Source organism: Cyclopterus lumpus, chromosome 10 (genome assembly GCF_009769545.1).
Source record: "Cyclopterus lumpus isolate fCycLum1 chromosome 10, fCycLum1.pri, whole genome shotgun sequence".
Classification (NCBI taxonomy): Eukaryota; Metazoa; Chordata; class Actinopteri; order Perciformes; family Cyclopteridae; genus Cyclopterus; species Cyclopterus lumpus.
Window position 1 is genome coordinate 23,445,598 of NC_046975.1, and position 15,484 is coordinate 23,461,081.

The 15,484-nt window shown below is 44.3% G+C and overlaps 1 protein-coding gene across 1 annotated transcript; it reads left to right on the forward strand.

Annotated features, from left to right (window-relative positions):
* The first annotated feature begins 463 nt into the window (after positions 1–463).
* On the forward strand, positions 464–14,929 carry mtnr1al (melatonin receptor type 1A like). Its single transcript, XM_034543015.1, is given in 3 exon segments — positions 464–764; positions 14,093–14,326; positions 14,329–14,929. Coding segments are annotated over 3 exon segments (1,068 nt in total). The 3' UTR covers positions 14,862–14,929.
* Positions 14,930–15,484: the final 555 nt, after the last annotated feature.

The following is a 15,484-nucleotide window of genomic DNA, read 5'->3' on the forward strand; positions in this document are numbered from 1 at the left end:
GAAGAAGCGTACATGAATATCAATGTTGTCATTACTGGGACACGCACGCGCAGTACACGTGTGATCTAGTGGGGATGCTTTAGTCCGGAGTGTCCCACTTCATCCAAGTAACCAAAGACATCCGGACCCAGACCGTCCAGTCAGGCAGACCCGGTCCGCCCAGTCCGCCAGACCCAGACCGTCCAGTCCGCCAGACCCAGACCGTCCAGTCAGGCAGACCCGGTCGGTCCAGTCCGCCAGACCCAGACCGCTGGAGAGCCGACCCACTTAGACACAGTGGCACGTGGCTCTCCTCCTCCTCCTCTTCCTCCTCCTCCTCTTCCTCTCTCTTCTGCTTCGTTGTAGTTTAAAATCATATCTGATGAGTATTAAATATAACCCCCCCATTCAAAAGGCTCAGCGCGTGTCAGCATGACGCCATCCCACAGGCTGACCACTCCCCCCTGACTCCCCCCCGTGCGTAATGCTGACCGGCGGACCGACCCTCCGCCACCACGACCCGATGCGACTCGTCGGCGCGAGGCACCTTCCGCAACTGATGTCCCTGGAGGACCACGAGCCCACCCTGGTGGAAGGGACCCTGGGGCCGCGCAACTCCACGCCGCCCGGGGAGCAAGGGGCTCCGGGGGGTCCGCAGCAGCAGTCCTTCCCCTGGGTGGCGACCCTGCTGGCCGGCGTCCTGATCACGACCATCGTGGTGGATGTTATCGGGAACCTGCTGGTCATCGTGTCCGTGTTCCGGAACAAGAAACTCAGGAAAGCAGGTGAGCCCAATATATTTCACTTTTAATCTGAATGATTGTGATTATGAAGACAGGTTATTACCCCACTGCTTTATTCCCTTTTAAGGTGAGGAATGTATGCAATAGTACCTCTTATGATGTTCCTATAATAGTTTACTCTTAAAAAATATATTTATATCTATTAGCCATCACGTGAATACAATTTAAATTCGATAATACAATAAATGTGAGATATTTTTTCACAAATAAATATTAAATCGACACAATAAATAAGGAATTGTGAAACAGAAATAATGTTTATTATTATTGCACCAGAGGAGTCAATCACCACGTCCAGCAATCAAAGTGAGACTTATTGATTATAAGTGAACGGACCAATCAGGGGGCAGAAGCTGCAGAGAGCTCGGTTCTCTGCAACTTCTCCTCCATCCTGGAAGGTGTTTCTTCTTCTTCTTCTTCTTTCTGCTGTCGCTCCTTGAACTCATCGTCACCGCTTCGATGTGCTTCTCGAGGACTCGTTGACAGAACCAGGAGCTGCAGCGTTTTGGGGTTTTGGGTCAAGGACTTGGAAAAGTAGTGAAGCCATAGTGTACTCACTGGAATCGATGAGTAAATCCAATGAGAGCCTGAAGCGGACAACAAGCCTCCAAGAGCGTAAATAACCTGATTACTTAGGACCCCTCAAACATACAGACAGAGAAAAACAATCAATCCGGAGCTCCTAATTCTTATCTTTCGCTCCCGTGGAGCCATCTGGACTAGTAAAGATCACATTAAAGGCACTTAGTGAGGAAGGGCAACCTCCTTTGTTCTCGACGCAAACATCTATACATATTGATGAGGGTCTCTGCATCCCGCGGAGCTATTAATAATACCAGGCAGGAAGAATCAATTCACACCGGCGTCCAATGAGAAGAAGATAAATGACGGAGAGGCTTCGTGAAAAGGTTAGATAGAAGAAGTCGAGAAGATCCAGCTGGTAAATGTTGACGGACACCTTTTGTGGTTAAAAAAAAAAAAAGTCAGAACGTGCAGTGATAATGATCCTCGCGGCAGGTTTTATGACTTTTATGCAAACTTTGTGATGAAGAACAATGTTTCTACCGCCTGGTGGAGATGATTATCGATGTAGTCACATGTATTGAATCAGAGGGATCATTGTGACACACCTGATGATGGAAAGTGAGCTGGAGAGAGAAGTTCGCTTCTCAACTCCACCCAGCGTGAAGTGGATGTGAATGTCAGATCATGCGTGTAAGTCCATGCTGGACACGCGGTGCGACAGGAGGAGGTTTCTGAAGCACTTCTGATGCAACGCGGCGCCTTGAGAGGAGAAAGAGTGGTGAGAGACATCTGCTAAAGAACACAAAAGGTCAAGTGGTCTGGGTCTCTCTGGCGTTTTCATTCAGAAATGTTCAATACTTGAAAGGAATGCTCCTTTGACAGAAAGCTGAACGCCTAGTTGTGGGAATAAATGTAATATTTAATAATAAAAAGGAATATAATTAAAGAGGAACATCGCATGTTCATGTAGAATAAAAGAATAACGAGACAGCGGTGTGCGGTGATGTTTGATCCTTTTGTGCAGATAACTGTTTTCCTCCACCTGTCGGCCTCATCTCTAATGTTACACATTCACTGATTCTAACCGTTGCACATGTTAATCTAATCATTGCACATGTTATTTTAACCGTTGCACATGTTAATCTAACAGTTGCACATGTTAATCTAATCATTGCACATGTTATTTTAACCATTGCACATGTTAATCTAACCGTTGCACATGTTAATCTAATCATTGCACATGTTATTTTAACCGTTGCACATGTTATTCTAATAGTTGCACATGTTCTAACAGTTGCACATGTTATTCTAATAGTTGCACATGTTAATCTAATAGTTGCACATGTTCTAACAGTTGCACATGTTATTCTAATAGTTGCACATGTTGTTCTAACAGTTGCACATGTTGTTCTAATAGTTGCACATGTTAATCTAATAGTTGCACATGTTAATCGTAACAGTTGCACATGTTGTTCTAATAGTTGCACATGTTAATCTAACAGTTGCACATGTTAATCTAATAGTTGCACATGTTAATCTAATAGTTGCACATGTTAATCTAATCATTGCACATGTTATTTTAACCGTTGCACATGTTAATCTAACAGTTGCACATGTTAATCTAATCATTGCACATGTTATTTTAACCGTTGCACATGTTATTCTAATAGTTGCATATGTTAATCTAATAGTTGCACATGTTCTAACAGTTGCACATGTTATTCTAATAGTTGCACATGTTGTTCTAACAGTTGCACATGTTATTCTAATAGTTGCACATGTTAATCTAATAGTTGCACATGTTAATCTAATAGTTGCACATGTTCTAACAGTTGCACATGTTATTCTAATAGTTGCACATGTTGTTCTAACAGTTGCACATGTTATTCTAATAGTTGCACATGTTAATCTAATAGTTGCACATGTTAATCTAACCGTTGCACATGTTAATCTAACAGTTGCACATGTTATTTCTAACAGTTGCACATGTTGTAATCTAATAGTTGCACATGTTAATCTAACAGTTGCACATGTTATTCTAATAGTTGCACATGTTGTAATCTAATAGTTGCACATGTTAATCTAATAGTTGCACATGTTAATCTAACAGTTGCACATGTTAGTTCTAATAGGTTGCACATGTTAATTCTAATAGTTGCACAAGGTAATCTAATAGTTGGCACATGTTAATCTAACAGTTGCACATGTTAGTCTAATAGTTGCACATGTTATTCTAATAGGTTGCACATGTAATCTAACTAGTTGCACATGTTAATCTAACTAGTTGCACATGTTAATTCTAACTAGTTGCACATGTTATTCTAATAGTTGCACATGTTAATCTAACAGTTGCACATGTTAATCTAATAGTTGCACATGTTAATCTAATAGTTGCACATGTTATTCTAACAGTTGCACATGTTAATCTAACAGTTGCACATGTTAATCTAACAGTTGCACATGTTAATCTAATAGTTGCACATGTTATTCTAACAGTTGCACATGTTAATCTAATAGTTGCACATGTTAATCTAATAGTTGCACATGTTAATCTAACAGTTGCACATGTTATTCTAACAGTTGCACATGTTAATCTAATAGTTGCACATGTTAATCTAATAGTTGCACATGTTATTCTAACAGTTGCACATGTTAATCTAATAGTTGCACATGTTATTCTAATAGTTGCACATGTTAATCTAACAGTTGCACATGTTATTCTAACAGTTGCACATGTTAATCTAATAGTTGCACATGTTATTCTAATAGTTGCCCATGTTATTCTAACAGTTGCACATGTTATTCTAATAGTTGCACATGTTATTCTAATAGTTGCACATGTTAATCTAATAGTTGCACATGTTATTCTAATAGTTGCACATGTTATTCTAATAGTTGCCCATGTTATTCTAACAGTTGCACATGTTATTCTAATAGTTGCACATGTTATTCTAATAGTTGCACATGTTATTCTAACAGTTGCACATGTTATTCTAATAGTTGCACATGTTAATCTAATAGTTGCACATGTTAATCTAATAGTTGCACATGTTATTCTAATAGTTGCACATGTTATTCTAATAGTTGCACATGTTAATCTAATAGTTGCACATGTTATTCTAATAGTTGCACATGTTAATCTAATAGTTGCACATGTTATAGTTGCACATGTTAATCTAATAGTTGCACATGTTAGACAGCTACAATCGGGCTCAATGTGGCTGAAATTCTTTTTTAGTTTCAACAGCAAACAATGGCAGTACTTCAATGTGAAGCAAGTTTTATACAAGTTGAAACAATGGCTTAATGTCTTAAAGATGTCGCCTATTTATTTACTTGGACATCTTTAGAACTTTGTAAGCAACTTCAATCAAAGCCTTGATTTTCGAGTGATACGATCAAGGGAGATACAAATGAATTGATTTAAGATGTGTGTGTGTGTGTGGGGGTGGGGGTGGGGGGGGGGTGATTATTCTCTCACCGTCTTCGCTCCGGGTGCCCCGCGCTTGTCACCGTGACGAATTAGCATCGCCCCCGCGGATCGATACCAAGTCACCCCGTGGTGCGTCACTCCCGTTAGCTCGACAAAGCCGCCCTTACGCGCATCAGTCAAAAGTAATTTGTTTTTTACTCGCTTCTCCATCAATCCGGAGGCAGGTCCCCGGGGGTCCCTGAGAGAAAATGTAACGATTGGAGGAGGAAAAAAAAACTGGATGAAGCCTTCGCCTCTCTCGTTTGGTCTTCCCCCCGCCGCCTCCTCATTCATCTCATCTCGCTTCACGTCCTCCCTTTATTTTGTTTAATCCCTCATCTTCTCACCTCTCATCTCAATCCACCTCCCGCATCTCCGACTCTCCTCCTTCAACCAATCTCTCCTTCCTCGTCTTCTCCCTTTGACTCGTTCCTTGAGAACTCTCCTCTCTTTCCTCCCTCCTCTGTCTGATCTCCTCCTGGTGAACGAGTGTGTCCTCAACCTCTCCTCCGTGAACCTCAGGGAGACGCTACCTGATCGTCAGTGAAGTCCTGTCACAGTTGATTATGTCACCGCGTCTCCACGAATCACAACACCTAAAATAAAACCACGTTCTGGGAGAACAATTCTACAGAGATAATATTCATTTGTTTACATCTATAAAGGCGACTATGATGAGAGGGATGACGTGGGCGTGACGTCATTGTGTTTAGCGTCACCCGGCTCCCGGCTGCCCAAACTCACAGGATTCTACTGATTTTTGTTGAGAGAAAAAAAATGGACAGCTGCGTCGTGCTGGAAATCAATTTGCCAAAACATGAATGAGTCGGACAGTTTCCATTGATCTCGGGGCTGCGGGGGGGGGGAGAATCAGCTGTGCTCAACCTTTTTTTTTCCAGAGCCAGAGGACAGTCCCGCCTGGGCCGGGTAAGCCGCGGCGAGATGAACTCTAAATGTCAACCAGGTCCATTCATGGACACGCATTTTTATTCCGTCTTCATTTTCAAAGTTCAGGAGTGTCTAGCGACGACGATCCTGCAGCTGCAGCCCGACATGCTTTAATTGACTCTGTGCAGCATCGCTGAGAGTTCTCCAGAGCAACTCTTTGAAAACTAAGAGGTTACACTTTAAGTGTTGAAGCCTCAGAGCAAAAACCTCCTGAATCAAACCCATCTCTAATGTCTTCTTCTGATTCTTATGGAGAGTAACGTCATGGCAGCAAGGCCGTGGCATCAGCAGGGTCATGGCAGGAGGCAGGAGGCAGGGCCACAGAGGCAGGAGGCACAGAGAAGGAGGCAGGGCCATTGGGAAGGAGGCCAGGTCCAGGCCAGGGGCTGGATGCAGGAAGCAGGAGCAAGGAGCCAGAACCAGCTTCAGACACCGTCAGGTCCAATGGACCCTATGAGACGTGAAGTCACAAAGACTCCGGGGAGGAAGCAGAGTTAATAAGGTGCAATGGAGAGATGTAAATTCATCCATAAGGAGAGAGAGAAGAGGAGAGAGGTGCTCAGTGTATCCTAAAACATCCCCCAGCAGCCTATAAGCCTATAGCAGCATATCAAGGGGCTGGACCAGGGCAGACCTGCTTCAGCCCTAACTATAAGGGCTATTAAAGAGGAAAGTCTTAAGTCTATTCTTGAATGAGGTGACTGTGTCTGCCTCCCGGACTGAAAGCATTTGCCCCTAGTGGTCAAACTCTTTTATTCTAGCTTCCTGTGGAGACTTTGCATGAAAACATCAGCCCTCAGCCTTCAGTCTTGCACCAGTTAAGCTGCTCTTAAAGAACAGGAGAACACATCATCTTACAGTCCGAGACACTGCAACACGTTGCTTCAATGTGACGGATGCCAGCAGCTGCACACAGATGGAGCGTTGGGACGGTGGGTGGTGCTACTCTCTGCTTTACGAGGAGGAAAGCCGAGCAGGTGGCTCGTTCTCTGGGTGTTGAGACGAGCTCGTGAGTCCTTCTCCTTTCATCTCGACATCTCAAGACGTCCACTCTGAGGAGCTCTGACGGAGCTCAACAAGCCCCCGAAGCTCCCGACCAATCAAAGTTATTCACGGTCTGCGATGACCAGATTCTGAACACACACACGCAATCTTTTTTTAAATAAACGTCCATCTTCACATGGAAACTCAGTTGGCTTTAGGAGCAGGGGCGTGACTGAAGATACAGAACAAATACATCCGTGTTGAATCCAGGCAGTCTCTTGGAGGAAAAGCCCGTATAGCTCGTGAAATGTTTCTAATCTAATTGCCAGATGATGTCATACAATTGTTTCCATATTGGTGATGTCATCGCACATTAATATGCCCAAATGTGTAATATATTTGAATATATTTGAATATATTTCTTGCTTTGCGCTCTGAAAGATTAGCCGAATTATGCTGCTAATCGCATTTTTAGCAATAAAGTCCTTTAGAGGGTCTGAAAAGCTGCAAATGTAAGTGAGAAAGTGAGAAAAGTCGACGAGGGTCCGGTGGGAGTTCCTTGATTTTTACATTTTCCGTCATGTAAAAGCAAAATTGGAAGTCAGAGGGGCCAGAAAAACATTAAAGAATCCACTCCAACGGGCTTGAAAACTTCTTGAGGCAGACTAGTTCGCCGATTGAAAATCCACAAATTGTGGATTTTCAATCGGCGAACTAGTCTGAAGCGACGGAGGAAGAACGCACCAGATTTCGTGCTCGCATCACGATTCTTCTCAAATGTCATTCGCTCCACCAAAGACAACGATGACGTGAGACACGAACAGCTGTCTGCTGTGTGAAAGTCCTGAGGTTGAACCATCAAACCATCAAATCATCAAACCATCAAATCATCAAACCATCAAATCATTAAACCACCAAACCATTAAACCACCAAACCATTAAACCATCACACCATTAAACCACCAAACCATCAAACCACCAAACCATTAAACCATCAAACCATTAAACCACCAAAACATCAAACCATTAAACCACCAAACCATTAAACCACCAAACCATCAAACCATTAAACATCAAACCATTAAACCACCAAACCATCAAACCACCAAACCATTAAACCACCAAACCATTAAACATCAAACCATTAAACCATCAAACCATTAAACCACCAAACCATCAAACCACCAAACCATTAAACCACCAAACCATTAAACATCAAACCATTAAACCACCAAACCATTAAACCACCAAACCATTAAACCATCACACCATTAAACCACCAAACCATCAAACCACCAAACCATTAAACATCAAACCATTAAACCATCAAACCACCAAACCATTAAACCACCAAACCATCAAACCATTAAACATCAAACCATTAAACCACCAAACCATCAAACCACCAAACCACCAAACCATTAAACATCAAACCATTAAACCATCAAACCATTAAACCACCAAACCATCAAACCACCAAACCATTAAACCACCAAACCATTAAACATCAAACCATCAAACCACCAAACCATTAAACCACCAAACCATTAAACATCAAACCATTAAACCATCAAACCATTAAACCACCAAACCATTAAACCATCACACCATTAAACCACCAAAACCATCAAACCATTAAACCACCAAACCATCAAACCACCAAACCATTAAACCACCAAACCATTAAACATCAAACCATTAAACCATCAAACCATTAAACCACCAAACCATCAAACCATCAAACCATCAAACCATTAAACCATTAAACCATCCTCCCTCTGAGTGTCTTCTCACGACGTGGATTTCTGGTAAAGGACGCCCGTTATTTGGCGAGCTAAATATTGGACTGTTGAATTTGAATTGTGAAGTTGCTCTTTTTTGTCGTCTTGTTGTTGTTGTTGTTTTTTTTCCGCACGTCGAGACAAACCACAGCGAGTCGTTTGAACCGCTCGACAAGCCGAGAGACCGAGTCCTCTGACGCCCACCGGGTGTCATGTGACCCACGAGTCACTTCACACATTAACACATCGAGTGGATCCACAGACACGTTGAATGTATTTCATTCCCTTTGGAACGTATAGAGGACCAGGACTACACGGAGGTCTATAGAGGACCAGGACTACACAGAGGTCTATAGAGGACCAGGACTACACGGAGGTCTATAGAGGACCAGGACTACACAGAGGTCTATAGAGGACCAGGACTACACGGAGGTCTATAGAGGACCAGGACTACACGGAGGTCTATAGAGGACCAGGACTACACGGAGGTCTATAGAGGACCAGGACTACACAGAGGTCTATAGAGGACCAGGACTACACGGAGGTCTATAGAGGACCAGGACTACACGGAGGTCTATAGAGGACCAGGACTACACAGAGGTCTATAGAGGACCAGGACTACACGGAGGTCTATAGAGGACCAGGACTACACGGAGGTCTATAGAGGACCAGGACTACACGGAGGTCTATAGAGGACCAGGACTACACAGAGGTCTATAGAGGACCAGGACTACACAGAGGTCTATAGAGGACCAGGACTACACAGAGGTCTATAGAGGACCAGGACTACACAGAGGTCTATAGAGGACCAGGACTACACAGAGGTCTATAGAGGACCAGGACTACACAGAGGTCTATAGAGGACCAGGACTACACAGAGGTCTATAGAGGACCAGGACTACACAGAGGTCTATAGAGGACCAGGACTACACAGAGGTCTATAGAGGACCAGGACTAGATTGAGGTCTATAGAGGACCAGGACTACACAGAGGTTCACCTGCAGCCTCCTCATCATCATCCTCCTCCTCCTCATCTTCATCATCTTCATCAGCAGCCGCTGATCAAAGGCTGAGCAGCTTCTGTGGAGAGTCGCCGCCGGCTGCAGCTGCACAGATGTTCTGCTGATGCAAAGCATCTCGCTGGTTGACGACATCCTTACAATGACACATTTAGCGCACGCGCTTGGCTTAAGAATACAAATAGATATTAAAATGGCTTTAATTTACATTTTTATAATAACAATAGGAGAGTGTTTGCTTGTAGTGATGAACCTCCAGAAAATGAGAACCTGAATCTGTAGCTTTGTAGTGGGTTTCAGCTCTCAGGAGTTGTTTTGAGGAACAAGCTCGAATAATCCACCGTCCACCTGCACTCGAGGATACAATGATTATAATTAGAGTCACAGCACCGTTCTTGGCCCTAAGACTCAATAATTAATACGCTAATCACCAATCAGCCATCATCAACTCAACACGAATGTTGAACAAAATGAAATAATGACGTGACGACGTCACGGACGGACGTAAACTGCAACTTGATTAGTTATCGTTAAAGGGTTAAGTTTGGGGAGTTTTTTTCATTTTTGTAGGTCAATAAGGACTGACAACGTACGTAACGAGACAACGAGACAACAAAAACGTAACGAGACAACGAGACAACAAACGTAACGAGATAAAGAGACAAAGTAACGAGACAAAGAGACAATGTAACGAGACAATGTAACGAGACAACGTAACGAGACAACGTAACGAGACAACGTAACGAGACAACGTAACGAGACAACGTAACGAGACAACGTAACGCGACAACGTAACGAGACAACAAACGTAACGAGATAAAGAGACAAAGTAACGAGACAAAGAGACAATGTAACGAGACAATGTAACGAGACAACGTAACGAGACAACGTAACGAGACAACGTAACGAGACAACGTAACGAGACAACGTAACGAGACAACGTAACGAGACAACGTAACGCGACAACGTAACGAGACAAGACAAAGTAACGAGACAACGTAACAATGTAACAACGCAACGTGTCAACTCAGCCAAAATGTTACATGTTAAATGCTACACTGTTCTGGAAAATCTTTACAGTTTTAGTGCAGGAAAGAGTTTTTGGCTGTTAATTATATAAACTGTTATCAGCACCATGAAGACACTTCCATTCCCGTCATTGTATTGGGGTGGAAACATTTAAAACACATTGGCCTCCTTACGCTCCAATCAGATCTCATTACGTCGTTAACTCCGGCAGCGTTAACAACACCTTGTTCTGTACCCGCTCTGCTCCACCCTTCAGTATTTATCACCCTCCAGCTCCATCTTCACTATGAAGAAGCTTCATCTTTATTACTCTGGATGGCAACTCCACAGAGGGCTAGTTAGGGAGGAGATGGCAGCTCGGGGACTCGTCGTTACCCACAAGTCAATATGTGTTTTCTTTCTCTTTATTACTACGACTATTCCCAACTGCCTCTCGTGAGCTGGAGCTGGATGTTAATAAACGAGGTGGAGAACCGGTGGCAGCGGTTCAATTCCCCGTGTGGCTCACTAATCGAGGAAGACGTTATACTGACGGAGCCGTTCACGCTGTAGACGTATAGATTCATGGTACTTCCTGTCTGACCCTCAAAATACTCCCGACCTCAGTTTCATAACCTCCGACTTCTCTTCACGATACAGAAACGTCAGACGCAGGTTGACTTCAAGTGGGGATTTTATATTTTATGTCTTTCCTGTCTGTGGGTGACAGCAGTGTTTTGCTTTTGTACTCGAACAAAGAAGCAGCAGCAGCCGCAGTCGGGATGAGAGACACACACACACACACACACACACACACACACACACACACACACTCGGTGAATGAAAACACGAGAGTGAGGCTTCTCACTTCAGTGCAAAGTCTCTGTGGTTACGAGAAGCTCGGCCAGGCTGGCATCTGTGTGTGTGTGTGCGTGTGTCTGTGTGTGTGTCTGTGTGTGTCTGTGTGTGTGTGTGTGTGTGTGTGTGTGTCACCAACATAGTAACTCCAGAACAGCCGACTACAGGAGAGTTCACAGCGCTGATCTCTCCGCTGAACAGATGAGCCGATTAGATTTCTCAGCGACTCGCTGCATAAATTAGCATTTCAATGCGGAAAAAGAAAGAAAAACGATGTCTTTGAAACTCCTGAAACTTCTGAAACTTCTCGGTGCATTCAAGAGGCAAAAGATTGCACCCCGCTGATAGAGATCTGTGCTCATTAATTCCCCGTTCGTCTTGATGAACGGGCTGATTAGCATCAACCGGTTGTGTTTAACGGATCGTTAGGAGGCTGAGAACAGAAGTCGCGATTCACTCGTTTCTTGTTTTCATGTCAACAAACAACAGCTGAGCTTCACGCAGAAGTCTTCTTCTCCCACGGCTTTGTCGGTGGCTCGGTGTATTGCTGCAATCACCCAATTATTCTGGAGAAAGACAGTGTCATTATGCTATTAGAGGTATAATAAATACAATAAAAACCCCACAGGGAACCTTTACGTTGACTGTCACCATGGCAACAACACCATATTAGTCTCTGCCTGGCCGTTAGAAGTCAGTTAAAGGGAATACTTCACCACAAAATGATCATTCGTACATCAATTGACTTATTCCCTCGTGCCTCCGAAGAAGGATAAAATAAGTTTGTAAACGTTTACTTCAATGAATAGTTCAAACATTTTGTGAATAAATACGCTCATTTTTCAACTTTAAAAGAGCGAGATGAGAAGATTGCTCTCAATTTCATGTCTTTGTTAAGTATGAAGCGGAAGTCACGTTGTGGTTAGCCTAGCTTAGCATAAAGCAACTGAGACTAAAATCTGTCAATCACCATGCAGTCCCGCCCTAAAGCATTGCCTCCTTTATGGTCTGTTTGACTCATGCATCACGTTGTATTGAAGACTTGAAACTAGAGATTGAGACCATAAACTCATGTTTACAATGTTTACTGAGGGAATACATCAAGAGAAGTAGAGTCATTTATATAGACTTCTATACAACCAGAGGAGTCGCCCCCTGGTGGTCAGGAGAGAGAATGCAGCTTTAACACATGAAGCATAGACTTCTATACAACCAGAGGAGTCACCCCCTGGTGGTCAGGAGAGAGAATGCAGCTTTAACACATGAAGCATAGACTTCTATACAACCAGAGGAGTCGCCCCCTGGTGGTCAGGAGAGAGAATGCAGCTTTAACACATGAAGCATAGACTTCTATACAACCAGAGGAGTCGCCCCCTGGTGGTCAGGAGAGATAATGCAGCTTTAACACATGAAGCATAGACTTCTATACAACCAGAGGAGTCGCCCCCTGGTGGTCAGGAAAGAGAAGTAGAGTCATCTTCTCACAGACTTCGGGGATCCGAGGTGGCTCAGTAGAGCCGGGGGATGCAACAGGAAGTACCATGAATCTATACGTCTACAGCGTGAACGGCTCCGTCAGTATAACGTCTTCCTCGATTAGTGAGCCACACGGGGAATTGAACCGCTGCCACCGGTTCTCCACCTCGTTTATTAACATCCAGCTCCAGCTCACGAGAGGCAGTTGGGAATAGTCGTAGTAATAAAGAGAAAGAAAACGCATATTGACTTGTGGGTAACGATGAGTCCCCGAGCTGCCATCTCCTCCCTAACTAGCCCTCTGTGGAGTTGCCATCCAGAGTAATAAAGATGAAGCTTCTTCATAGTGAAGATGGAGCTGGAGGGTGATAAATACTGAAGGGTGGAGCAGAGCGGGTACAGACAAGGTGTTGTTAACGCTGCCGGAGTTAACGACGTAATGAGATCTGATTGGAGCGTAAGGAGGCCAATGTGTTTTAAATGTTTCCACCCCAATACAATGACGGGAATGGAAGCGTCGCGCTACGTCGTCGCGCTACGTCGTCGCGCTACGTCGTCGCGCTACGTCGTCGCGCTACACAAACCATGATATTTTTTTAGAACCTTATCCAAGTGAATTTGTTGCTTGAACCAAACCAATCGTTTCACAACATAAGCAATCAATCATTAAAAAGCAGTCGCTGTACCTTCAGTAACTAGCGTAGCATAGAAGAGCTAACGCTCGTTAATGATTTCACGGCAATTCAATCATTAGCTGAAATATTTATCCAAAAAGGCCTCTTTAAACTTTACTGAACTGGAGAACTAGAGTTTGGGGTCGGCTGTAGCTCAGTGGGGATGAGCGGTCGCCCCGTAACCACAAGGTTCCCGGTTCGATCCCCCACTCTCCCCATTAGTTGCATGTCAAAGTGTCCTTGAGCAAGACCCTGAACTATTAAGGAACAGTGCAGCCCACTGTTCCTTAATGACTAATGGGTCAAATGCAATCCTGGAGAACAACTACGGTCCGTCATTATGAACTGAAAGTTAGAGTGGAACTGGAAATGTACAGGAGCAGCTCAGGACAGATGAATTCATTAGCTTTTTAATGACGGTTGGGGTCATTGGAGCGGCATTGATGAGGTTTGGAGAGTAATGATCCATTATGTTAAATTGGAGGGGGTCCGACTGTTTTGTTTTCGCTCCTTTTTATTATATCATATTGATATTCCACGTCCGTCCTCCCTCTTCTGTCTGCAGGAAACGCCTTCGTGGTGAGCCTGGCTCTCGCCGACCTGGTGGTCGCCATCTACCCCTACCCGCTGGTGCTGACCGCCATTTTCCACGACGGCTGGATCGCCGGCTACATCCACTGCCAGATCAGCGGCTTCCTCATGGGCCTCAGCGTCATCGGCTCCATCTTCAACATCACGGGCATCGCCGTCAACCGCTACTGCTACATCTGCCACAGCCTCAAGTACGACAAGCTCTTCTCCACAGCAACACCATGTGCTACGTGGTGCTCGTCTGGGCGCTCACCGTCCTCGCCGTCGTGCCCAACTGGTTCGTGGAGTCGCTGCAGTACGACCCGCGGGTGTACTCCTGCACCTTCGCCCAGTCGGTCAGCTCGCTGTACACCATCACGGTGGTGGTGGTGCACTTCATCCTGCCGATCGGCATCGTCAGCTACTGCTACCTGCGCATCTGGATCCTCGTCATCCAGGTGAGGAGGCGGGTCAAGCCGGACTCGCGGCCGAAGATCAAGCCGCACGACGTCCGCAACTTCCTCACGATGTTCGTGGTGTTCGTGCTCTTCGCCGTCTGCTGGGCGCCGCTGAACCTGATCGGCCTGGCGGTGGCGCTGGACTCCAGGCTGAGCCGGGCGATACCGGAGTGGCTGTTCACGGCCAGCTACTTCATGGCGTACTTCAACAGCTGCCTCAACGCCGTCGTCTACGGCGTCCTGAACCACAACTTCCGGAAGGAGTACAAGAGGATCGTCCTCATCGTCTTCAAGTTCCACTGCTGAGGGCGGAGAGAGGGTGGGCGTCAACGCGCCATTTAAAAGAAGAACTTGACCTTGATGGAGAGAGAAAAACGACTGAAGGAAGGAAAAATAAAATAAATAAAGGGTACTTCATGAAGAAAAAGAAAAACACTCACAGAGAGAGACGAGAACAATAACTGTAATAGCTTAAAGGTGAAGAGGAGGACAGAGACAAAGGGAAATAAATGATGCCACACAGTTATCAGTGAAGCCTTCAGCCAACTTGAGAGACGTTGTACAGCGAGTAACTTAGTAAAGTCTTTTATCACGACTCCCTTTGGTTATTAAGTCATGAATTACTGTTCAAATACATTATAAAAAACATGTTTTTATTTATGTTTTCATAATTTAATTTGTCGTTTTTTCAAACATTGTGATCACCTCCCCCCCCCCCCTCATTTAGTTTGATGCATAAAATCTTCTATGAACTAGTTTCAAGACAGAAAAACTAAATACTGTCACGTAAAAGAACCCAAATCTGACCGATGCTGTTGAGAACAAAAAAAAAAGAAGGAATTTATTGTAGTAGAGCGATGTACTTTTGATTCAAAAGTGACAACATGCACATTTTCAAACATCAATATTTAACCTGAACTGTGATAAGA